Raw genomic sequence first — 27,267 nt, forward strand, 5'->3', positions numbered from 1 at the left:
CCTGAGAACAGTGTCAGGTGCAGGCGGATCGTTCCACAGGGATGGAGGCAGTAGAAGAAGGAAATAGCCAGAAATAAAAGAAATACATAGACCTTTAGAGATTATTTTTCAAGCTATGGAACACGATGAATCAATGAGGAAGAAGGATATTTTTCACTATGACCGCTCATGCGTTCACATTTCTCATTAGCTATGTGTAACAAAAAATATTTAACATGGTGTCTGTTATCCAAACAATGGAAAGAGATCCCGTTTACTGCTTACAGTATATTTCAGAAATCAATGTCCAAATTTAATTCGTACGTTTTGGCAACATACCTTTCCTTACTTCTCTAGTTATACTCCTGTCCAACTCCCGTCTCATCTGAAATAAGTCAAATATTATTTATGTTTAAGACAAACAAGAGATACTATCATAGGAATGACATCAAACTTATTAAATGTGACTTTTAAATAATACTTTTAGAGACCAGACCTAACCTCAAGATTACTTCAGTAGAAAAAGAAAATCACATAAATAAAAGAAAATGAATTCCTACTTATTCTCCTTACAGATAACAGAGCATATTTATGGAATGCTTTTTAGATTAATCTGACAAAAAGTACAATAAATAACAGTAATCGAGTACACGTAATTTGAAAGAATGAGGGAATGACCCATAATCATAGGAACGACCCACAAGATTACTATCTTCTCCCCTAACAGCTCCTTCCCTAATATGTACTTCTTAGACCTTTATTTTGATTTCTAGGTGAGGATCGTGTTCAAATGGAGGAAGTAGTCTGAAGTCGAATATTAAGAACGAGAGCACATCTGTGGTTTTCTATTTAACGAAAAGACAGAAACTTGAGAAAATTTACACACAAGAAACAGTGTACCAGCAAGTTTCAATTCTGACAATATTTACCGAGAGGGATTCTCTCGTCAGTGTTAGTTTCCAAACTATGTCCCATAGACGGGGAAGGTCCCACAGGGGTCACTGCAGGGCTGAGGAACAGAGAAGTCACAGCTGCAGGGCCTCTGGCCGCTCTTCAGCTACAAGACTCTATGTTTGTCTCCGTTTTATGTAACACGGTTCCCTTCAGAAGTTTTTTTTTTTTTTAAAGAAAGGTTCTTTTCTTTGGTGAAAAAACAAACTTTTTTTAAGGTATGTGAGTTATTGATTTAGTCAAAGTTCCTAATTCTACAAAAGAAGTAACAAAGGCCATGTCCTTCTTACTGAGTCCAGAGTCCTAGGCCAGCTACATTCTCAGATTAAGAAAAAAACACATAGATTTTTAAATATAACATAGACAAAATGATCATGTAAAACTTTCTTATACAGCTGAATAGTGCTTGTGGTGTGACATGACTTTCTAGGTAAATAATGTGTTTTAAATGCATGAACAAGAATAAATCAATATCAAATTCCTATTTGCGGCAGTCAATATAGTTAATTTAGAAAGTATACATAGTTTTTAAACAGAGGTCAGGGAACTTGAAGGAGAGAATCTTTAGCTGAATCAAGCGGGCCAAAAGTGAAGAGATTCAACCTTAAAAGGATGTTCACTTCCTCTAGATAAAACCTGGCTTGCTAAAATGACTCAGCAATGAATTATCCACATTTTGGGTTACTGAGGACAAAATTTAACACAAACAACAGATCTCTCTTTACTGTTTAGCATACTTCTACCCAGGCTCTCATCATTAGTGGGTATATACAAAAAGCATGAGTGTAATCTCAACTATAATCTAAATCCGGTCAGAAGTTGCAGTTGAACTTCATTTCCTCAGCCTGAAGTTTCAAGGGGAGCACTTATACTCCTACCCTCCTCATGAGAAGCAAGATTTACCTAACGGGTGAGTTTGGGAGAAGGAACTAAGAAGTGCTTGCCTGGTTCCCAATCTCTTCTTTGAAAAGATGTATGTGCCCACAGCACCATGAACTTGGGTCTGCGGTAGGCAGCCCGCCCCTGGGACGGGGGTCAAGCATTTGCTTCCTCCTCTTAGGCCTGCGTCCGCGTGGGCAGGTCTCTGACTTGGGATGAAGTGTTTGGAGGCCCGCTGTGACTGCGCAGCTAAAGCACCTCCTCCAGGTTCATGGCTCTCAAGTACTACGACCCAACGTAGCCCCAGTGCTGTCAAAGAAACCTTAGATTACTCTTCTGTGATGGCAAGAAGCCAATTGGGAAAACATGTTGAGACTGCATGTAACAAGGGCTGTTTTTCTCTCCATCACCAACATCATGAAAACACCATGGAAACCGTAAACACGTGTGCATTGACTGAAATCGATATTTTATTTATTTATTTTTTTGAAATTGATATTTTAAACACAATCATTACACAATGAAAACTAGCTGCAATTTAAAGATTCCCCTTCATTGCTATCTCAGTCATCATTCATCCAGGTGATGTCAAGACAGAGAGAAAAGAGCTTCATTACAAGTTTTAAATATTTGATTTAACTACAAAGTTAGAAACATTCTACAACTGCTCAGCAAGATATATTGTAGACATTTAAATCAAAATTCTGTCAGTAAAATAGCAATTAAAGATGTACTCTTGTATAAGAAAATAACAAAAAATGTTAACCTAAAATCAGAAATTAATCTTTTGATTAATATTCACAAATTTGTTTAATTCATAAAAAAGATTTATCTAGGATTCCTTCAAATAAAAAGCATCCATATGTCATTAGTGTTTAGATGCCAGTCAGTCACTTATGCTTAGGGGTAGAAAAGCTGCGGTGGGAGCAGCAGAGCATGGAAATGATTATGAACCACTGCCAAAGTGAAATCAATTAGAAAGTAAATCAAACATCTCAAAGTACACTTTCGGTTACCAGACAATAAGATTTCATTTCTAAAGTAGAATTTCAATGCGGCTTTCCAAGAAATTTAAGAATTTAAGAAGTATCTCTTAAAAACAAGAGATCTTTGCCATACATTAACATGAATCAGCCACACCATATTGTAATTAGCCTCCAACTAACAAAAATAAATGGGGAAAAAAAAAGAGAGAGAGAGATCTGGGGCAAAAAGAAATCATTAAATGTCTCCTTGATTATCACAGTTGATTATGGTTTTACTTAGTATGCGTAAGCCAAAAAAACAACTTAGAAGTTCACCAAATTAAGAACAACGGTCATTTATATCAGAAATCTGAAACCCAATGAAAAAAATAGAAAAGAACTAACCTTGGTCAAGTAAGTCTCCATGCTGTCATTTGAATGGCGTCGAATTGAGGTAGAAAACCCTACGTTTGCTCTTGAAATCAGATTTGCATTGAACCCTGAAGTGGGTTTGAAATTTCCAACAGAAGAGGGCTCCAGGACTGGCATGCTGCTAAGAGTGCCGAGTAAAGATCTATTCTGCTGCTTCTCCACCTCAAGTTTGGTGCTGATCTCTTCCAGCCTCTCATTAGTCCTGGGGAAGATGGAAAGCACGGATTTCATTCCAGCTTCCCTCAGTGACTTGCATTTTATAAGTTGCCACACAGTAAATGGAATTCCCATCACACTGTGTGAACACTGAAAGCAGAGAGCAGACCTGCTGTAAACAGTGACAGCTCTGACCTTGTTCTAAAGAAGCTCACGTGTGTCTGGGCTCCTCAGGTAACAAGTCACAGCTGGGAGAGGAGAGAAAGGGCATCAGAAAGGGAGGTGGGCTCACAGTGACACCTGCTGCCTCTGGGACACGCCTGCCCCCAGGAAACAGTTCAGGGATGAAGAAACAGACCTCCCACAAAACCACGGTCAAGTGCTTCCTCTCACCACCCTTGTACATACGTGTCACTCATGACCTCGGAGAAATGAAGCATTTGGCTCTAAGGAATCACCTCAAGCCACAATCCCAAGGGGAGGATGAGAAAGTCAGTGGGTGAGACTGAAGAGAGCTAAAACAGCCCCAGGAACAATGACAAGTACCCCCTGCTTTTCCAAAGTTCACCTTACTTTACTGCACTTCTACGAAGGCCCTATGTCAGCACCTCTTTTTGATGGGTCAAAATAAATAAATAAATAAGTAAATAAATAAAGATCCAAAGACAAATTTTGGTCTCATTTAAAATGCCAAAACTCTAAACAGCGTTCAGTGTACGTTTTAGAGGGAGAGGCATGGCGCTCCCCATGCAGGGAGACTGGCCCCACTGAGCTCCTTCCCCGGAAGCCACACCCCACATCTCAGCATCAAGTCCCACAGCCCTGAACCCTCTCTGGGAGCACCTGTGCTTCCCTTGTGTATACTTATTTGGGGCATCGACTAGCAGAACGTGTCCTCGGGTCCCTGCTCCTTTGCTGTATGCTCTCTGGGCTTATGAAAGGCGTCCTAGGAGTGCTCTGCTTTCAGAGGCGGGGAAGCCAGGACTCGGCACTGCAGGTGGGATCTGCCCTTTCCAGCCTCCATACAACTAACTCCTCAGTCAGGTCACCATGTGAATTACCCTGTCTTTCACCTCTGCTTTAATTTCCTCCTCTTTCACAAGCATGCCTCTACACAGTGTGGAAACACTTGATACAGTACTAAATTAGTCTGTCCTAAGGCGCCCCCTTCGCAGTGACTATCTAGTCAGCTTTCACTTCCGACTAATCTGAGGCACCGCGCTCTATAAAAGTTAGGCTTTAGAGACAAATTAAGGAAATAAATTTATTTTCTGTGATTCTGTGTTTGGACTTACTTGTCTAGTTCATCTTGCAATGACTTTCTAACTTCAAATTCTACTAGGTAGAGATGCTTATATGTTTCAAACTCTGCTTTATTATCTTCTTGCAAAGTTTTCATCTTAGAGAGTTCAGATTCCAAGTCTTTAATTCTGAGTTCCACCTGTTGAGATTCTGCCTGTCTCTAAGGCAAATTGAAAAAGATAACATCTTTAAAATAAGTATAACCTGAAAAATTATATTTGTTTCCTTTCGTGTTGAGTCATTGATTCAGAGAGTGATTACTCTCTGTGTTGAGTCATTGATTCAGAGAGTGATTACTCTCTTGATTAAAGGTGAAAAAAAAGAAGAGCAGAAGTTTAAAACAATTATCATTAATGTGAAGTGAATTAAATCTGAATTATAAAGTGAAAGTGGAATGACTGTAATAGTAGTACTTATACAATCTGATAATTCAAAGAAGAGGATCAACATAACATTTTAAAAATTGAACCAGACAGCATAAGAATAATTCAAGAGGATGGCACTGGTTCTAAACCACAGTATTTTCTTTTCTTCCTAATGGTCTTATTTTATACCAACTGGTCTTATAAGTAAGAGGATTCTCTAGTGAGAATCATTCTGATAGGTCAATTTAGCGATAACTGTGAGGGAAACGGAAATATTTAAAGGGAAAACAACTGTCCCCCATCCTTCCAGAAATATACAAAATATACTGCTCTAAGGGAGGCAGAGGAAACACACAAGCTGTATACATCCAAAACGTAATGTCCAGTGAAAGTGAATTCAAGCACATGACAGATCAACAAATTAACCTGCAAAAATAGGTTGACTTCCTTTCATTTCTCTACTAGATCCTGTCTCGCTCTGTCTTCAGTCTCCCATTGATACTGCTCTACTTGACTGTGTTCTATCACAGTCATTTCTATATGACTTTTGAGGGTCACTACATCTTGCTCCAACTTTTTTTTTTCTCTCTAGTTTTTTTTTTTTTTTTCACATTTCTTTTGCATTAGTTTCATAGATAAAAACTCCTATTGAAACACTTGATTTTTCTGCATCCAGGTGCAGACATTTTGAAGATTCAGTTTCCATCTCTGCTGGAAAATCATCAGTCTTCAAGAAGAAAACGATACTGTTTGGTAATGAGGAATGTGGACTGAGCACAGCCCAACTCAAACCCAGGACCAAATTAAAACGATGCTATCTGTATTGTAGAATGTAGGACCAGGGATTAATCAGAGAATCAAGAAAGATATTCACATCATCAAGAGTCACAAAATATGTTCTTCACTGGCATCTTTGTCACACAACGTTTGCAATTGATTTCATACTCTTTTATTGTTCTACAATAATATTTTTCTATCTTGCCTCCAAAAAATGACTACAAGTCCCCTCTTAGTAGAATGTCTCTTAATCCCTCCCCCGTCTTAATGTCCCAGAGTTTTAAAGTAGTTTGAGGGATACTATATTTAGTTATCTAGGGCTAAGTTAATAAATGCTTCCCAAAAGAAGTCTGTGAGAATAAGACTCTAAACTAATAAATCTTATAAATACAGATTCTATTCCATAAGACTTTCCCTGAACTACAAAGACTTTTTGCTAATTCGAATTGCAGTCCAAAGAGAAATGATTCACAAAGTTAAAGAAATCCCATCTCCTAACAGTTTACAGAGATGATCCATACATTTTTCTGAACAGCAACAACAACAAAATGCCTCATTCTTGTAATCCTTTGTTACTGTCCATTTATGCAAGACACGTGCTGTGCATATCAAAAAATATTCCCTGTTACACCAGTGCAAACTTAGACAAGATTCCCCCTCATGGGAAAAATGGCAACAGTGTAAAATTAGGGGCTAAACTCTTCCTCAGAGACTAGATAAAAATGGCTGAAGTGAAAAGGCTCCATGCGAGGTTGACATTAAAGAAAGCTCCATGAAGGAAGAGTGACTGAGCACTAGGTCTCAAATCATAGAGGACTAGTCAAGAGGAAAGGAAACTATAAAGATAGAAAGGATAGCCTGAGCATGGGCCAAGAAAGGTGAAATCAGTCAGTTAACCCTGAGGATAAAATCCAGCCACAGGGATATAAAAACACGTACACAGAAACATGTCAATGTTCACAGCAGCCCCAAAGCGGAAACAATCCAAAGCTCCATCAACTGTTGAATGGATAAATGGCTTAGCCACGTACTACTGATTGATCGACAACAAACAGAAGAACTGATACGTGCAATCACACGGATGAACCTCGAAAACAGGACGTCAAATGAGAAAAGCTAATCCCAAAGGAGTACATACTGTATGATTCCACTTATACAAAATACCCAGAACAAGCATGTCTACAGAGACAGATATTAGACTGGGGGTTGCCTGGGGCTGAGGAATGGAAGGCCACGGGTAGTGGCTAAGGGATGCAGGGTTTCTTTTGGGGGGTGATGGAAAGGCTCTAAAAGTGACTGTGGTCACAGGTGACATGTCTCTAGACTAAGAGATACTGAACTACACATGTTGAGTGTATGATATGTGAATTCTATGATATGTGAATTATATCTCAATAGCTTTTTAAAAAAATCCAATGGCAGGATGTAGATAATCTTCTTAATTCTCTAGTTTGTATGTACATACTATACAACATCTGACTACCTCCATGCTTTTACAATATACTTAAAAGGAAAAGGAAAGAAGGCAATGCCTATACTTCACCTGGTTTTATAATACCCTTTCTGCACAAGTTATTCTGAAATCCATGAAACCAATATATACAGAACTCTACAGCCAGTCACAAAAGGGAAGGTGAGAAATGACAATTTACTGGAAACTTCCATTAAACATTATCCTCTGATTTGATCTGGCTTGCCTCATCATGTAATACAGCTATCACTAAAAAAAAGTATTGTTTCAAAGAAAACAAAGTCTCTCAACTTGTGTGAACAAAGAGGCACAGTTCTCAACTTGCCTACGGGTAAATAATAGAAGAAAAAATATATACTGCAAATGGCAGAATGAAAGTCAGAGTTTAAGAAACGAGTGCATTATAAAGATAAGAAAATCGTAGTAAATTACTTTTAACAAAAACACAAAAGAAAGCTGACCATGAAAATGAATGTCCTAAAACACTTCATCCTACATATTAACTGTTGACACGTTCAATTTCATACATACCTGACTTGTGAGTTGACGGAAGTTGTTCTTTAAATCCTGTGTCTCATCATCTAAGTTAGCACAATAGCGTGACATGACTTCCAGTGAAGCCTCTGACATAGACTGCTTTTTTACGGTGTCAGCCAGTTCTTGCCGAAGTTGTCTCACATCTGCCTAATAAGATGCTCTGTCACTGAGTTTATCAAATCACTTTACTATGACGTTGAGCTAATAATAGATAACGCCAACATATTGACTTCGAAAACTATCACCACACACAGCAACTCACCTTCTTTTGCCTCCTCACTGAATCTGATTACAGACACAGAAGGGGCCACCCTCCGGTCTTCCTGATATTAAGTCACTCAGACAAAAGATGCAGACCCGCTGTCCATGCCCTGCCCCTCCCGATATATCTGCAGAGCTTCACCACTTCGCAACCAGAAAGAAATGGGTGTGAATGTGCAACAAGTGGTGGTAAATTCCACCCTGTGGAACATTTTCCCTCTTTCTTTATTAGAGGCTTTGATTAACTTCAGACATCTTCACATATTCCAACCAGTGCTCAGATCTTTCCAACAGATTCCTATCCCAGCAGTAAAATGAGGCCATTCCCTTGGGGCTTATCTGTCTGATATCTGGTGTGTGTCTATGTTAATCCCAGACTCCTCCTCTCCCCCTGCCCCCCGCCTCTGCCCGTGGCTGACCACCAGGCGCCCCTGCGGAGCACGGGGGCTCTGCTCAGTGCCCTGCAGTCACCTGCCTGGGAGAGGACCTGGGAGAGAACGGATACGTGTGTGACTGCACCACCACGCTGGGCACCCGAAACTGACGCAGAAGTATAAACCAACTACACTCCAACACAGAAGAAAAATACAATCTGCAAATGAGGTTGCTCCCATGGCCCTCAGGGAGCCTCGACAGCCTGGCCTCCACCTGCCTCTGGGCCGCGGCCCCCACCGCCCGCTCCCTGACTCCCTCCATTCCTGCTGCTCTCAAGTCCTGCCACGCTTCATTTCTAGTGGACACGCTTGTATCTAAATGGTAGTAACCGATACTGAAAATGAGAATTACGAGCAAATTGTTGTAAAAATATTCTAGGTAAACCCTAAATAACAGTGGGAAGATTAAATCAAGAAGAATTTTGCTAAAGCTCACCACTTGAGTCCCAAGTTATGTTTTAATGATAAGTAGATGCATTTAAAGAGTTGAGAGGCTTTAAGAATAAATGATCAAGGCTAAAATGTTTCCCATATTGACATCTTTCAAATTGACATGAATAAAAATAAAACTATACCAACAAATATGACACAAAGTTATGACAAGCTGCTGAAGCCAAAGTATGACATGGCCTCTGGGAAACCTGCAATTGACTGTCAAGGTAATCCATGTAACTGAAGCTTAATTTCAAAATGTTCATTTAGGTTTGAGCATGCTTCATCATGATACGGACATGTGGTAACATAAAAATTAAAATTAGTACCTTACAAGTAAAAGAGTAAATTACTAATATCTGTCTATATAAACAATCTAGAACTGAATCTCTTAGTATTTCATAAGACACGATGTCTCGAGTCAAAATAAAGCATTTCTCGGGTCTAATTTTTATTTGCTGGATACAAGGTGTGCTTTTAGCCTGGATTAGAGACCATAGATTCACAGCCTGTGTATTTTTTTATAGTCAACTAGATTCAACATTTAGCCAGAATCTAGTCAAATTCAAAACTTTGTATTTTCTTTCAGGAAATCTGAGACTTATTTCTCCTTCTGGATACTTACTTCTCTTTCTGCTTTCTTATTTTCGTACTGACACAGTCTCTCTTTTAAATGATTCCGTTCGCTGATTAACTCCTTGTTTCTTTCTTCTAGCATCAGACCTTGTTTCTCACTTTCAGCGTGGAGTTTTCTGACGATCTGCTGAAATTGGTCTTGGATGCCAATGACTGTCTTCTCTTTACTGCCGGCTTTGTTTTGCACATCATCCAGTTGCTGTCGGAGCAACATGTTTTCACTCTGGAGTTGAGATAATCTCTCCTCTAAGGATTCCTGCTTTCCAAGGTATTCATTCACTTTGCCTTGTTCGTTCCGATACATGTGTTCAGCTTCCTGCTTTTGACACTCGGCTTGGTGAAGGTCTCTCTGGACACGTTCTAATGTCAAGGTCTTTTCTCTAAGATCATCTCTTGTGCGCTGCAGCTTGATTTTTAGCTTATTGAATTTATGCTCCACTGTAGACAGTTGCTGGGAAAGCGCCTTGCTGTTATCTTTTAGGTTCGCCACATCAGACTCCATTTTGTCCTGCAAGCATAACCACTCGTCTTTTGCTCTCTGGAAGGCAAGTTCCAGGTCTCTTGGTGATGTCTGACCTCGATCAGGATCGTGTGAGGCAGCAGCCAGTTTAGAACGGTAGGATTTCACTTCTGTTTCCAGTCTTTGTTTGCTTTCTTTTTTGTTCTCCAGCTTAGACTTTAGCATCATATTCGCAGCTGCCAGAACATTAGGCTGGCCTGTATCCTGGGATATAGTCTTTGTTAACATTTCCTCAGTCAGTTTTACCACCTTTTGAGCATCATCACTCTTTGCTTTGACAATTTCAATGTCCTCAAAATAGTTCCTTTCCTTTTCCAGGTTCTGACTTTTCACTGCATCTATTTCCAGTCTTAGGCTGGCAATTTCTTCCTGCAGAATGTGGTTTTTGCGCAACAGGTCTTTTGCTTCTTCATGACCAGCAGAAGCCTAAGTGAAACAAAGGAGATTTTTAGCTAGTACACAATAAAGTAATATTTCATGATTTCCTCTGAAATGAAAGATTATCCTGTCTGTTTATACACTGAAAAGTGTGTCTCCAACTGGAAAAAATAAGGTTCGATACAAACCTCAGATTTTATAAAAGCAGAAGTGTTCAGACGTTCAAAACTTTAATTGAAGACAATGAATCCATGAAAGTAAAAAAAAAGAAAAAAAATCCTAAGAGACTTTTCAAGAAGCTCAGCCCTGAAGAGGCTTTTCTCTGAACTACAATAAACCCAGAAGGCTTAAAATAAAAGATTTATAGATCTGACTGCACTTAAAGATTGCATCTGATGTGGAATATTTATACAATGGAAAGTTACTAACTCATTAAAAAGAATGAAATAATGCTTTGCAGCAACAGGGATGGACCTAGACATTATCACCCTAAGTGAAGTAAGTCAGACAAAGACAAGTATTATATCATACTGCTTATATGTGGAATCTAAAATGAACTTATTCACAAAACACAAAGACACAGAAAACAAACTTAGGGTCACCACAGGGGAACGGGGAGGTAGGGGAAGGGATAAATTAGGAGGTTGGGATTAACATATACACACTAGTAGATATAAAATAACAACAAAGATCTACTGTACAATATAAGAAACTACACTTAATATTCTGCAAGAAGAATCTGAAAAGGAATATGTGTGTACGTGTGAGTGTGTGTGTGAGTGTGTATGTGTGTTAGTCACTCACGCATGTCTGACTCTTTGCGACCTCATGGACTGTAGCCCGCCAGGCTCCTCTGTCCACGGCATTTCCCACGCAAGAATACTGGAGTGGGTAGCCATTTCCTTCTCCAGGGGATCTTCCCAACCCAAGGATTGAACCCAGGTGTCCTGCATTGCAGGCAGATTCTTTACAGTCTGAGCCAGCAGGGAAGCCCCATTTATGTAATATACACACACATATACAAATACATCTGAATCATTGTGCTGTTACCTGAAACTGACACAACACTGTAAATCAACTACAATTCAATAAACAACACCACTTGCTAGCTTTGTAAACACTGCAATTGTACCTCCTATAGAGCTGCTTCACAGTAAGAGTGTTGACTCTGTATATATTTAAATAGATAAAATTTCGTACAAAGGTTTTCCTTGAGAATATGCTACCTTCTAACATTTTAATAGGCAATTACAAGAATTACACCTATTGACAACTGTACTAAGTACTTCCACAAACATCAATTAACTCATTAGCTATGATGATTCTGGCAAGGGAGAAGTTAAAAATATAAGTAAGCTGCAGGCTTTTCGCCAGGTCCTCTGACTCTACTAGTCCTCTCACATCAAACCACAGTTACTTCTCTAGTACAAACATATAAATACAAAATGAGCCTCCTATTCCATTCATGGCACATACACTAATGGTAAATAAGGTAAAATTTAGAGAGCTCTTCTTAGAAACCATGAGATGATTTGCTGCTGGGATAAATTTCATTATCTCTCCATAATGTTTAACATAGTAAGATGGGGGAAATACAATGAAAAACACTTAATAACTATCACTAAATATACATTATGGCATATCTGTCACTGCTTTCAGAAGTTCCTTCTACTGAAATCAGACACTACATAGAGCAAAGTGTTCATTTTCTCACAAGTAGAAGAATGACATCCAAAATATGGTCTCTGAACTCCCTATAGTTTCCTCCTTACCATCAGAAGTGATAAAGTAACCCAATGATTGATCAAGGAAGGAAATTCACTACCAAAACCCAGAATAACTATTATTAGTAGCAAGTGCTTTTTTTTCCCCTTGGTACAGGGAAGGCACTTTTATAAGTTTATTCTAAAGAAACAACTGTTTTAAGTGTTGAAAAGTGCTTCTACAATGGATGTCTCAGTTATCTACAAACTGAGAAACTGTAAATGATGTGAAAAGGTTGTTGACAGGACACTGGTTACAGAAATGACAGTGGAGCCAGGAGCGGACTCTGATTCAGACACTGGAGGTGAGGACGTGCATGCAGTCACAGACACGCTCACCCCAGAGCAGAGGCACTTGGTCAGGTAGCGCAGTCGATGTGGGGAGCACACGCAGTCTGCCTGGCCTAAAGCGCAATCAGGCTCCCGGCTCCTTCGAGACAGTCGTGAAAGGTTTGAGATCAATTCCTATGGGAAATAATAAAGTCCTCTCCTTGAACGAGGCCATTGTATGTCCCTACTTGACTGCTGTAGACAAATGGATGTGAATTACAAATAGGACTTTCCCGACCTCTCCCTGAGAGGTTTTCATTGTGGGAGATCTGCTGCTAGGACCTTGGGGATGGGACCCGGTCCGTGTCTGAGAGGGATATCGGCTGGGGAGTGAATTCCTCTGCTCTGAGATGCCACTCGACAACTCTGCAGAATGAAGGAAAATCAACTTCAAGAGTGTTTGGTTTCTACCAACTGCTGGAAAAAAAATTCCATGGGGAGCATTCCTGTACCTCTGGAGGACACCAGTGAACACCAGACCTTGAGGACTCTACTGTGAGGGAGAACCCAGCTGGGAAAGCTGGAGCCAGCTCTGAGCTGTCCATGGGGCACGTGGACTGGAGGGCTGAACGGCACAGACGGAGGGGGTCCACGACCCTCAGCCACCTGCCAGATTGAAGGCCAGAGGTAACTTGATGTAAAATTAGGCACGATCTTCCCTCCCCAAGCCCCTTCTCTTCTAGACCTATTCACTCACCAATTGTCCTTCAAGGCAGAAGGATCTGTCGCCTGAGGCGAGCGAAGAGCTTAACCTCCAGTTTCTACACCAATCTCAACCCTGTGGTTTCTCAGTAACTATTGTGTGAGCTACTGACATGACCTCTTCCTCCCTCTGATCGAAAAACTGCACCCAACATTTCAGGATTATACAATTCTTATTTCCGGCCTTGTTACTTGGGGAATTTTGAATTTCTTTGCTTTTGTTTTTAAGAAGTAACCTAAAATTTCCTGTAACACTAAATAAATGGCACAACACTAAATAAGATGGTACTTTTCCAAAAAAGGGGACATTATAAATAATATTGAGAAATAGTCTTAGAAATTTGAAGTTTTTACCACAGATTGCTCTACCTGATTCCAATTGTTTCTCACAGTCTTCAGTTCCATTTCGAGTGCTCGGAGACTGAATTCTAATTGCTGTTTCATTTCAATTTCTTTACTATGTTCGTCTTCTACTCTTCTTAACTGCTCCCTAATTTTTTCATATGACATATTAGTGTTTCTTCTCTTCTCTTCTTCTTGCTTTAAGGCGAATCTGAAAAATTTAGAGAGCTCTTCTTAGAAAATCATGGGATTATTCGCTGTTGCTGCAATAACTTTTGTTCCCACTTCACAATGTTTAAAATAATAAAAATGGGGGGAATGCAATGAAAAACACTTAATAATGATCACTGTTTTCATACACAGGGTTAAGAATCAAATTGCATACAACTTTGTTTTTCTTTTGTCTTGAGAAAAATGGCTACTTCGTACATCTGTGGGTGGGAATGTAAAGTAATATAAACTTTTTGAAGAACAGTTTAGAAATATAGATCAGAAGCCTTTTTAAAACTTCTCATACTTTAACCAAATAACACAATATCATTAAAGAGAAATGTATTGAAAATAATTTGAAAAGGCAGAAATGAATTTATAGAAAAGATGTTCCTTGCAGTATTAAATAGAATACAGAAAAGTGAAAAACAACCGAAAGTCAATTTGGTAAATAACTAATAGGGATTCCATTATGGTGGACTCCTGTATGGTCATGAAAATGATGATTTGGAAAAATATACATTAAGCTATTAGAAGCATTCACTGTTAAGAACCTGCTATATTATTTCCAAGAATTTCATACTCCACAATATGTTTTCTCTCCTGTAAAATCCAAGAGGATAAGTTAGCCCTTATAACACGCCTACATCTCTGCAGTATTATACGAAACAACAACTCAAACATTTCTTTAAAAGTGAGATGTACGGTACCTCAAGCTGCTGAGCTCTAGTTCCAACTCTACTTTCTGATGCTCTAACTGTGATTTTACTTCTTTGGTTTCTGACAGCTCTTTTTGTAGCCCACAAACCTTACTTTTCATTTTGTAAATTTTTCCTCTAAGTAGTTCACAGTGACTTCTTTGAAAATCTACTAATCTTTCATAGGAAAAAATTGCATCCCGAATTTTCAACAAGCTATCAAAATCTGCATGACGAAGAAAACAAAGATAGACACACACAAAAAATTCTGTGAGTAATTTTTTAATATAAAGAACTGTGCATTTCACAGTCACTCATCCAGGCGCTGAACAAATATTAAGTGTCTATAAAGTGGAAGACATTATTCTAAGATCTGAAGATAAAATAGATGCCCCTGGCTCTTGTTTAGCTTGAAGTCTAGTACAAGAGAAAGACAAATCAAATAATTATGAGCTCAGATAGAGACTATAAGAAGAGACAGTTCCATGATAACACAACAGAACTTGACACAGATTGGGTCCAGGAAAGACTTCCCTGGGAAAGAGATGTCACACTGAGACACGAAGGATGAGCAGGAAGTGGTGAGCAGAGGAGGAGGAACAACCCTGTGGACAGTCTCCAGCTGCCATGTGTTTCTAACGAAGACAGAGGGAACAGCTATGGGTTTGCCTTCCTCAGTGCAGCAAGCAAAAACAACACCGACAAGATACAGGAAACAATGAATTTCATGACAAAGGACTTCAGGGAATGAAGGACAATGATCCCAGAAACACAGGAGGTTAGCCTAAGGAATGCCCCAGCTCACTGCCTGGAGAGAATTTCCAGGCCGCCACAAGGGGAGAAGGAATGGAAGCTGAGTCCACCAGACTTCCCAAGTGGAGGTGATGAAGCTGAGAGTCTGGGGAAACCAACGCGGGCAGAGATCGCAGGTCAGAACCATGGAGAGGAGAGAGTGGAACACAGAAAAACGACCCTGGAGATCTGAGGAGGAGCCCCTTGGGTACTAAGCAGAGGAACGAACAGTGCACATGTGTGAGAAACCACATGAGACCAGGGCGAAACCATCTGAAAAGACTACAGGAAACCGTGCCTGGTGCTCACTCACTCCAAGGAATTCTATATATTCTCCTGAACCAGGCTGGAAAAACTACTTGCCAGCAGAATGAACAGGGTCGTCAGCAAGGTCTTGCCTCCAAGGCAGGAAATAATCAGCCCTAGCCCCAGGGCCCCTCTGGATGCACCTAACAAATCATGAGGAACAAGAGCACAGAACGATCTCTGGAAAACTCTCCATATTTGGAAACTAAATCACACGAATCTAAATTACCCTTGGATCAAAGAGGTAATGAAAAGATAAAGGACAACGTATTTTGAATGGAAGGAAAACAAAAACGTTAAGACCAGCAGACATTTTAGGGAACTGACGAGCTGATTCTAAAATTCATGTAGAAAGAAGGGTAAAAACTAAAACCAGATGGAACTACACAATTGTGACCTTTAACCAGAAAGCAGCAGCAAAGAGAGGCAACAGTTGGGCTTGAAGCAAGGGGGTCGCATGATGAGACCTGAATGCTTAAAAATAGGCAATAATTACAGTTGCTATGCAGATTGAGGTTCTGCCAGGTGGAGTGGCAGGGAAAGAAGTCCTGAGACGATTTCAGTTACTAGGAGGGAAATGATGCTGACCTGACCGTGGGTGAAGGCACAGGAAAGAAGCGTCAACAGAAGGTTCAGGGAGTGAGGAGGATCACAGGCCTGTGGCTCACAGGATACACTCACCTTCATGTCCTTTTAATGCAAAACATACTCCTGAGATGCCCAGCACTGTAACATATCCCTGGCTCTAGAGCAGAACTGACAAAGTGTGCACATATCACTACTCTATACACAGACAGGCTTTCCGTTAACATTTACACTGCGCTCCTACCTTTACACCCCACGTCGAGAGGTTCTACTTGCAAAGTGGAAATCGTAGAGTAAAGCATGTCGTCATCCTCAGAAACAGTCTCAGAAGACTGAGTTAAGTCATCCAGGTCGTTCACGTAATTAATTTGTTCTTTGACCTACATGTAAATAATACTGTTTCACAACGTCCTTAAAATACGTATAAAATATACTAAGTGTACAGAGGTGACAAATCTCTGTATCCAAACAAAAACAGACATTTCTTAGAAGAAGAGATTTTTATCAAAAGGATAACTTTATCAACAGTGTTTCTAGATGATGTGTTCAATGTCAACCTCTCTACAACAAAGGAAGATTTTCTATTTTACCACTATTCCTTTTACAAAGTATTTGCAACAAGGATAATATTCTTGAAAGTTCATTTTTTTTTTTACTATACCTTCTTCTTTTCATGCGGTGTTATCCTTGCAGGCCTAAAAGAACAAATGATTCTTTTCAGGTTAATAGTAAATATTCAAAAATACAAACAATACCTAAACTTTTCTGTTTTATATAAACTCTTTGCATTGGCAAGTAATTGTCTATAAAGGATGCAGAAATAAATAAGAGCAGCATTAAAGGACACAGAAAATATATCAGTAATATCAATAAAGTATTAAAGTTAGATCCAAGGAAAAGGAAAAACATAAAGTTACTTGCGTTGTGTGATAGGAAACAGTATACCAGTGTTTTTTGTACCTGTTCTTTTCAATAAGAACTAACTTTTATGGCAATGTGACCTGTCTGGGAGGTATTCTTCCAGTCCTTCTAAGAAAGAAACCCATTTGAATGACCAAGATACTAGCTTTTTGAGGACATCCTATGCATCATCCATGCATTGTTAGAAGCATCTGACGTGTCTTGCAGGCATTCAGGCCTCACAGTCCTTCTGGGAGATGGGCACACACAGAGGCTGCGGGACGTGCCCATGTCCCTCAGCACGTCACCAACCTCCCAGAATTCAACCAGGGAGTCGGCGTCAACACTGCTCTTCCTAAATGTGCTGAGAAAGTAAGACTGAAAAGCCTTTGAAGTAATATGATAGCAAATGAATCTATAGTACTATGTCAGGTCTAGCTATAGCTATAAAAAATGATTTCTGAATCTTAAAACATATTTCTCAAAAATTAAAAAGACTTCAGAGGTAGGCAAGACTGGAAATCTACTGTCCATGAGGTTTTGTTTTTTTGTAAAGAAATTCATCAACAGGCATGCATTCAACCATTCTGCTCCTTCTTCCCGCATCTGACGTACGTGTATTGAGCACACAGTATGTGTTAACAACACTCTTAGTACAGGAAGCACGGTTTCTGTCATTTAGATCTTTATCATCCAAAAGGAATAATTTCTGAAAGACTGCCAATAATGTTTTTCTATAAATAGAAACAAAATCTTCCCCTTTTCCCTGGAATCTATAAACAACTATGAAGGTTAATATGATGTGATGTTTCAGAGCACCTTACAAAATCATAGCTACTCACCATGTCACTATCAACTAGAATCATCAAGGAATGACCATATCCTATTCAGTATAGCCTAAGTGTTTGTAAATTCACAATTATGTAATTTTTGAAAATCTATATATGATACAATTAACTTAAGCAATCATCTGCATAGTCCATTACACAGGAATTTTACACTTCAGAACCAATGAACAAGCCCTTACCATAAAACTATACATGAACAGGAGTATTATGTACAATTAGGTTACTATAATACTTTAAAGATAATGCCATACAATTAATAAGCTTTCTAGGGTTGGAAATGCAAACAAGACTAAACTAAATAAACACGTCCTCTGCTGGCTCATTTCCAATAGCATACACACTCTAAAAGCTCCCTTCTTAACATAAAACAAGAAACACCTGTGAACTCCAATCCCTCTTCAGTTACCATCCAGTTCTTCACTGCCTGTCCCAATAACATTCCCTACGGAACGTTTACGTGTAGTCCCTACAGTCCAGCTTCCAAGGGGGCTATTTACTGAAATGACGTCCGGCCAGAGGCACTGTCCTCACCGTGACCTTTCGGCAGTGTCCGTCACTAGAGGTGAGCAACCTCTTGTCTTGGCCTGAGCACTGTAGAATGCTGCTCTATTTCCAGAAGAACTCAGTGCTAATACTTCCTCCCCTACAAACGAGTAATCTGGAGAAGGCACCTGTCATCACTCTGAGCCACTTCCCTCAAAACGCTGGCATCATTCACGTGCAGCAGACCACCGGTCAGCGAATCGGTCTTTTCAAATATGGGTGCAATCACACATCCTCCTGGTGTCCATTTGCCATTGTTCTTTTTCTTTACGTCCTTCCTGTGCACACCAGGATCGCTACTTTAAAAAGTCCACAAAAAAGCCAGTGTTTTCCAATAATTCAACTGATAAAGAATAAAAACCAATTCTTATAAAATTCCAACTCTTACCCATCTTAAGTCATTGATTAATTCACAGAATAGTTATGAAGTACTAACCATATGCAAGAAAACACATTCTTCCTTCAAACACAGATACGTTTATGATACAATATGATATATAAAAGTTGACATATGAAAGTGATAAGTGAAACAAGGAAGGATTTGCAGAAGAAGTGAAGAGAGGAGGTCATGAGAAACAGAAAAGGGAGAAAATCATTCCACTTGGAGATTTGCATGTGAGCACAAACATCAGGCACAGGGCATCTGGAAGGAAGAGCACAGAATACATGGAAGGAAGTAGAGAGATGCATCTGGAAAGACACTGAGAAGAACCTCAAGGGCTACACTGGAAACCCGGATGGAATCCACTGGCTAAGCACCTTGACTCTTACACATGGGAGTCACAAGTAGATTTACACTATATTTTTTATTTTGCTACTAAATATAATAATGGTGAACTTAGGGACTTCCCTGGTGGTCCAGTGCTACCAATAAAGGGGTCAGCGGTTCGATTCCTGGTCAGGGGAGATCCCACATGCCATGGTGCAACTAAACTGTGCTCCACAGCGACTGAAGCCAGCACCCTAGAGCCCACGCTCAGCATCAAGAGAAGCCACCACACTGAAGCCCAAGCACTGCAGCGGCAAGGACCCAGCGCAGCCAGAAATAAAAAGAGAATTCACAGAAAAAGTAACACTTCATTCAGGCAGTATTTCAAATGTCATGAGGCACATATACCATGAAAGAAGAAATCAGGGAAATATTGGGCCAGGGGAGGAGAGTTTACTTTTAAACCACCCGCACGATGCGGTGACAGCAGCAGCATGGCTGAAAGACCGATGCCTCATTGGCTCTCCCGCCACCAACAGCAGTTTGGCCTCCATCCATGGACAGACTCAGAGTGCTAGGAGGAAAACCTGCCAACCGAGAGGACTCGATCCAGAAAAGCTGTCTTTCAGAAGTGAAGGAGAAATAAAAACTCTCCCAGACAAAGCAAACCTGATGGAGTTCATCACCACTAGTCTCGCCTCATAAGAAATGCTGAAAGAAGTCCTCAAACTGAAATGAAAGGATGTTCATTAGTGACATAAAATACATTTAAATATACAACACACTGGTTAAGGCAAGTATGCAGTCAAATCCAGAATACTCTAATATGTAACACGGTGGCATGTTAACAAAGTAACTAGTATTAAGGCTAAAGGATAAGCGTATTCAAAATAATTATATCCCTAGTAAAATGTAAAATTTGTAAATCACAAACATTAGCTCAAGTTAGAAATTATTTTACAGGAAAATAAGTGACCTGCTGTTAAATATTGATATAGGCTTACCTATAAGAATCTTCATTCTGCATAGCAGGAAACTCCTGATTGCTGTTTCCTCCACTCCTTCTCTGCTCAATCAATCCCTTCTCATTAGCAGCATCGCATACATTGTCTGATACTTCCACTTCACTACTTTTGTGCTTCTTTTCTTCTTCAACCTTTAATGAAAGTTTGACACTAAGAATAATTGCTATGTATTTATTAGAAAGATCCTTGTTTTCAATTTTATTATTTGACTCAAGTGTTCACCCCGAATTTAAGTGGTAAAAATATTTTTGTGTTCATTTTAATTTTATCACATACAAGTCACTGAAAGTTTTGTAAAATCTGCTCCTTTCTATTTGAGGAAAAGAAACAAAATCCCCAAAGTTTCAAAAACGGCTTTCTTAGTAAGATGCAATTATTCATATTCAGTCTTCCCCACCTGACTGGCAGCGACAGAGAAATAAAAAGACAAAGACACAAAATCCGTCCTCTTTGGTCTTTACCACCTGCATTTTCCATTAAACAGCCAGATGTAGAGGAAGTGACACCTTCGCACCTCAGAAAGGAAACATTCTTCTCTCTGCACTAAAGCTATTCTTTCCCCTCTGCCTTTTACAATTCTTTTTTCACTTGGATCCAGGAGATAGCAAAAAAGTGATGGTGTTCAGTAAATTAAATGAACCAGAGTTTACCAAAACACAAGGAGCAGAATGAAACTGAGGAGTTGTTAGTGAGTGTGGAATTCTGCAATATAAGTAATGCTTCCCAATTCCACATTCAATAACCACCAAACCTTACAGCTAGAGGGTATAGAAATAATTACCTAGTATTGCCCCATTATTGACCAAAAACAGCAATAAGATAAAAAAATGTTCAAGGTTTTGTGTAAGGCCCCTAAACTGGCACTCCCTAGCATTTTATGGCACCAAAAGAGATGATACAGTTCTGGAACATTGAATGTGATATATTACCAAATGAGTTCATCAGATTAATCAGAAAGTAAAAAGTGTGACATTGGCACAGTAACTCAATGCCTTAGCTGGGGGTAGGGTTCATCTCCTTTTTTTTTTTTTTTACAAGAGAATACTTGGAGTTTTTTTTGTTTTTTTGTTTTGTTTTGTTTTTCTGTGTGTTGTTCAAACTCAGTCAAAGCACCTCTTACACAAAAGAGCAAACAAACATTTTTAAAAAACCTATTACTGAAGAAAGAAAAATCTCACAGCATCTCAAAACTCAGTCTTCTCCTTTGTAGATAAACACTTAATTTTTTTTTTTTCTTTTCTGCTCAGGGTTTATAGTACCTATGGGCTTTCCTGGTGGCTCAAATGAATCCACCTTCAATGTGGGAGACCTGGGTTCCATCCCTGGGTTAGGAAGATCCCCAGGATGGGAACAGCTACCCACTCTGGTTTTCTTTCTGGCCTGGGGGATTCCATGGACAGAGGAGCCTGGCAGGCTACAGTCCAAGGGTTCACAAAGAGCTGGACACGACTGAGCAACTTTCTCACACACACACACACACACACACACACACACACACACTATCTATGTAAGAAAATCACACATGTCAAAACTTTCCACATTTTAGAATACAACATACTGGAAAGATCTGTCTCAAAAGAAACATCTGAGAGAGTGATTAAAGCACAGGTGGGAGCACACGTATTTGTTGTTAAAAAGACCCTGAAGCAGCCGTGCTGGAAATCTAAGTGCACAGCGACTGCAGAAAGCAGAAAAGGTCACACTTGCTGAACCACAGTGAAGAGCGTACAGGGAACACGTGTTCATGTCCCATCTCTCAGTAAGTGCTTTCTTCCCATTCTATGGAAATACAGCTTATATTTAACCCAACAGAGTTAAAGGGGAAAAACACCGCAAAACCCTAGCTGATTATACGTCTTAAGCAATTTCCTTGGTGCTTATTCTGGCTCAGAAGACCACATGGTACATAGCTAAATGAGTTTCCCAGTCCATATGAAAGACTGACAGAGAAGAATTAGATACTAGAATTGATGGAAGGACAAAAGCCATGAAAATAATTTCCTGAATTCCTATTATTGAGATAATAATCAATTTCTACACAATTACCTCTTTGAATGACCCTGCTTTATTCATAAGTGGAAAACCAAAATGGACCACATCATCAAGAAAGAGAAAAACCAAAGCAAGAGAAAATGAACCTCCACCTCTTTTGGAAGTTGAATTTTCTCTTTTTCCAGAGCCAGCAACTCTACTTGTAACATGTCTATTTCATTCTTCAACCTCTGCATATTCTTCTCTATTTCTTTATTTACATACACTTCAGATGCGTTGTGACTATTAGGTGGAGAAGAATTCTCATTTTCTAACTCGGGTTCCATGCTTTTATTGTCACTAGCACTGCAATTATCTGCATGCAGTGGCTTCTGGAACCAGTCCTGTATTGCTTTATTTTTCAGATCAGTATTTTAACAACAGCAAGGGGAACGTGAACTTTTATTTGAATTACATGTTTCATTTTACCATAGTAGACAAGCCACAGACTAGAATGACATGCCTGTCCCATGTCTAATTTCTGATTAGTGGGATCTTGCCTCATATTTTGTGACATTCGCATATCAATCTCTTGGTCTTTCACTTCGAATGTAACTACCAGCTCCCCTACTTTTTTATTTGCTGTATCATTATAAAAACTCTCCTCAATTTTCATAAACACATGTTCAATGTCTAGGTGATAATTTTCAAAGTCTACTTTGTTTTCAGGGAAACAAAGCCTTGAAGATGACTGACAAGTCTTTCCAAGGGACCCAGAGTTTATGGACCACAGAAAAACATTTTGGAGACTGGGTTCTTTTTGTTCAGGAAATGCTTGGAGTACTAGAGAGACAGATACTCCAAATGCATCTTTTTCCTCACAATCACTTATATTATTTGTGAGATTAGGAGATATTTCCTTTGGGTTTGCTCCTTCTTTAGGGTTATCACATAGTGGATATTCCTCAGGACAAACCGTAATTTGGTATTCCTCACAAAATGTCACTGAACTTCCGCTTTAACTCATTTGTGATGGGTTTTAACTTCTCTTTCCATTCTAATTTGCCTTGTTTGATACACATTTTCTCATACAGTACTACACCAGAAATGGAAATTTACAGTTTTACATACCTGTGAATGGTTATTTTCATCTTCATCAAGTTTATCTTGTTCTTCCTTTGTTATCATTTCCAAGTCTAGTTCTCTTGACAGATCTGCATGTGTAGTTAAAATTACTTAGAATGGTTAGATAAAAGACATAATCCTCATTTAAAACACAGATCTAAGACATTGTATCAAATGACAGATTAAATCAATCTTAACCTTCAGCTGAATATTTACTTCTTTAAGAACTACTTTCAGTGACCTAAAAACTTCAACAAACCATACGGGAAATACCAGATGTCACCAGATTATAGGCACACAAACAACTCAGAGATTCAGTCACAGATTGATCCAAACATCAGTGAACAAAACAATCAGAAACCAAACAAAATACAGGACAGACATATAAAGTCACCACATCTTCTCTTCTCTACTTCATAACAGGACCTTTTTAACAATATGCCAAGCATCAACTGCAACATTTTTCATGGTTTACAAAATTCTTCTTACTTTTTAGCTTTTATCAGTTCCTTCGTCTGAAATGCTTCCCTCTACTCTTCTGACAAATAACTTTTCATCTTTTAAGGCTCAACCTGCTTTGTAAAGTTGTCTTTGATTACTACCATCTTTCCCCTGATAAAGAGGTATGTCTTTCCTTGTAGCTACCTTAGCACTTTAAAGATTTTTCTGGTGTATCTTTCTAGATTTTCCTAGTGATAGATATAAATCTGAACTGTAAATTATTTCTTCACATGTCTATCCTCTTGGCTCCTAGACTGCAGAGGATAAGCTCTTATATACAGCGTTGTTGTGTTTTTTTTAATTTATTTTTTTATTGAAGGATAACTGCTCTACAGAATTTTGTTGTTTTCTGTCAAACCTCAACATGAATCAGCCATAGGTATACATATATCTCCCCTTTTGAATCTCCTTCTAATCTCCCCCTCCCATCCCACCCCTCTAGGATGATAAAGAGTCCCAGTGTCTCTTATTCACTAATTGTTTCTCGGGTTTCTGCTCAGTACTAGACCCTGGAGTTTAATGAAAAATGTAGAAAAAAGTGCCAGGGATGGCTTTTCTAGAGATAATGCCTGAGCACAGACTTACACAGGTCACGGGAACAAAGGGCAGAAGAGGGAGAGCATTTAAGGCTGTAGCAAGACGGGGGGAAAAGCACACCCCCTACAGGGCAGAGATTTGTCCAAAGTAAAGGGACCAGGACTGATGAAGACCATGGCATCCGGTCCCATCACTTTCTGGCAAAGAGATGGGGAAAGAATGGGAACAGAGACAGACTTTATTTTCTTGGGCTCCAAAATCAGTGCAGATGGTGACTGCAGTCATGAAATTAAAGGACGCCTGTTCCGTGGAAGAAAAGAGATGACAAACTTAGCATATTAAAAAGCAGAGACATTACTTTGCCAACAAAGGTCTGTCTAGACAAAGCTAAGGCTTTTCCAATAGTCATGTATGGATGTGAGAGTTGGACCAAAAAGAAGACTGAGCACCGAAGAATGGATGCTTTTCAACTGTGGTGTTGGAAAAGACTCTTGAGAGTCCTGTGGACTGCAAGGAGATCCAACCAGTCAATCCTAAACAAAATCAGGTCTGAACATTCATTGGAAGGACTGGCACTGGTGCTGAAGCTCCAGTACTTTGGCCACGGGATTTGAAGAGCTGGCTCATTAGAAAAGACCCTGATGTTGGGAAATTGAAGTTGGGAGGAGAAGGAAATGACAGAGGATGAGATGGTTGGATGGCATCACTGACTCCATGAACGTGAGTTGAGCAAGCGCTGGGAGATGGTAAAGGACAGGGAAGCCTGGTGTGTTGCAGTCCATGGGATCGCATAGAATCAGACACAACTGAGCGACTGAACAACAGGGACAAGTGACGAGGACATCAACAGCAGTTCAGAATTCTAGAACAAAGGGCAGAAAGGGCTAGAGATGGAGGGTCAAGCAGAAGTCAGATTATGAAAGCATCAATGGCGCTTTACAAGGTCTAGACATTAATGTGACTCAGAGTGCCTCATGGTCACGTCTGCTTTTGAGATTGGTGACTCTAAACACCACGGGACGGATGAATCTGAAGGGCATATGAATGACCGGAGGAAGACGAATCTGATGGCATTAACTGGGAATAAAAAGGTGATGCAGGCCTGAATTGAGGGAAGTGTTTACAGAAATATTTAGGATATAAAACTTCAAGGTACAGTATAAAATAAATCTTTAAGAAACCAATAAGTGTACAAATCCAGGGACCCTGAAGGAGTAGGTTCTGCTCGTTATTTTATAAAACATATTGACTGAGAAGAAAATGATCAACATGAACTGACTGAAGTGGCTTCTATTTTATATTTTTCCTGTCTCACATCGTCCAGTGTTGAAGGGACTTCTGGAGGCATTTTATTTGAATTTGTTTTTCCTGGGCCTACTAAGCTCACAGAGAAACAAGAACAAACGACTCAGTTGTATAGATTAAAAGGAAAAAAAGACAAACACGTTGAGTTTAGAACTTGTAGTCACTATTCTAGGAGATAACTGAGAATCCTCTGTAAATGCAAAGGTGAGGATAGAAAAGAAAAAAGTACAGGAGTGAAAAAACAAACAGTGGGTGATTTTTTACCATAGCCCTGACCGTATGACTGATTAAAGGTGCTAAATTAATTCATATTTATGGACAACACATTATTAGACGTGGAACTGTCTAGGAACTGTCAGGTCTAAATTTTTTCGGAGAAATGAAAGAAACAAGCAAGAAATGTAAAAGTGAAACTTTAAACCCCGTGTCAACACAAGGGCCCCTTTATCATTTCACATCCAGTCATGCCAATGGTTTAAAGTGGTGGTTCTGTAGTGTGCCCTGAGAATTCCTGAAGTCCACAGACCCACTCGGCCAGGGGGTCCAAGAGGTCAAAACTATTTTCACAATAACTCTAAACGTTACTTCCATGCTCAATTACGTTCTGAGTGCACACAGGAGTTCTCCACAGACAGGATATGTGATATCAGAAAGCTAATAACTAATGGAATTAGCCATTATGATTGTGTGTGCCTGTATCTTTATGTTTTTTAGTGTTATTTTCCAGGAGTCTCCGGGGGAGGCGAGGGTTGGAGGTGGCCTGCTGCAGGGTCAGGGGCACTGAGTGCGGCAGTCCATGCGTGGGACCTGCTGAAGGAGGCGCCATTATCTGCATTACCTCCACCATGGTTTGGCCTCAGGTCAACCAACAGGGAGGGAACACAACCCCACCCATCAAGTGAAAATTGGATGAAAGATTTACTGAGCATGGTCCCACCCATCAGAACCAGACCCAGTTTCCCCCTCAGTCAGTCTCTCCCATCAAGAAGTTTCCATAAGCCTTTTATCCTTATCCATCAGAAGGCAGACAGACTGAAAACCACAATAACAGAAAACAAACCAAACTGATCACATGGACCACAACCTTGTCTAACTCAATGAAATTATGAGCGAGCCATGCCATAAAGGGCAACCCAAGACAGACGGGTCATGCTGGAACATTCTGACAAAACATGGTCCACTGGAGAAGGGAATGGCAAACCTCTTCAATATTCTTGCCTTGAGAACCCCAAGAACAGTATGAAAAGGGAAAAAGATAGGACACTGAAAGATGAACTCCCCAGGTCAGTAGGTGTCCAATACACTACTAGAGATCAGTGGAGAAATAACTCCAGAAAGAATGAAGAGATGGATCCAAAGCAAAAACAACACGTAGCTGTGGATGTGACTGGTGATGGGAGTCAAGTCCAAGGCTGTACAAAGCATAGGAACCTGGAATGTTAGGTCCATGAATTAAGGCAAATTGGAAGTGGTCAAACAGGAAATGGCAAGAGTGAACATGGACATTTTAGGAATCAGTGAACTAAAATGGACTGGTTTGTGGTTTCGTCCGTAAGTCGTGTCCGACGCTTATGACCCCATGGGCTATTTGTAGCTCGCC

At 39.7% G+C, this 27,267-nt stretch overlaps 1 protein-coding gene across 39 annotated transcripts in view; it reads right to left on the reverse strand.

The window, feature by feature from the left end:
* The window catches only part of LOC122447855 (ankyrin repeat domain-containing protein 26-like), a 933,540-nt gene that overhangs the window by 868,668 nt on the left and 37,605 nt on the right, over window positions 1-27,267 (reverse strand). For 25 of the 39 annotated variants that reach the window (XR_006271421.1, XR_006271419.1, XR_006271416.1 and 22 more), the window contains 9 exons: window positions 23,331-23,413; window positions 20,208-20,359; window positions 16,865-16,898; window positions 16,448-16,583; window positions 14,533-14,746; window positions 13,640-13,823; window positions 9,567-10,523; window positions 7,809-7,961; window positions 4,658-4,824 (listed from right to left, as the gene is read on the reverse strand). Coding sequence is in view for 20 of the 39 variants with exons in the window: in XM_043478546.1 (XP_043334481.1) it covers window positions 4,658-4,824; window positions 7,809-7,961; window positions 9,567-10,523; window positions 13,640-13,823; window positions 14,533-14,746; window positions 16,448-16,583; window positions 16,865-16,898; window positions 20,208-20,359; window positions 23,331-23,413 (2,080 nt within the window). In the remaining 19 variants the exon portion in view is untranslated. Of the gene's footprint in view, window positions 1-318; window positions 3,513-4,657; window positions 4,825-7,808; window positions 7,962-9,566; window positions 10,524-13,639; window positions 13,824-14,532; window positions 14,747-16,447; window positions 16,584-16,864; window positions 16,899-20,207; window positions 20,360-23,330; window positions 23,414-27,267 lie in introns of those variants that run through there. The other 14 variants (XR_006271433.1, XR_006271432.1, XR_006271428.1 and 11 more) reach the window with 10 other exon arrangements.

Source organism: Cervus canadensis, chromosome 10 (assembly GCF_019320065.1).
Source record: "Cervus canadensis isolate Bull #8, Minnesota chromosome 10, ASM1932006v1, whole genome shotgun sequence".
NCBI lineage: Eukaryota > Metazoa > Chordata > Mammalia > Artiodactyla > Cervidae > Cervus > Cervus canadensis.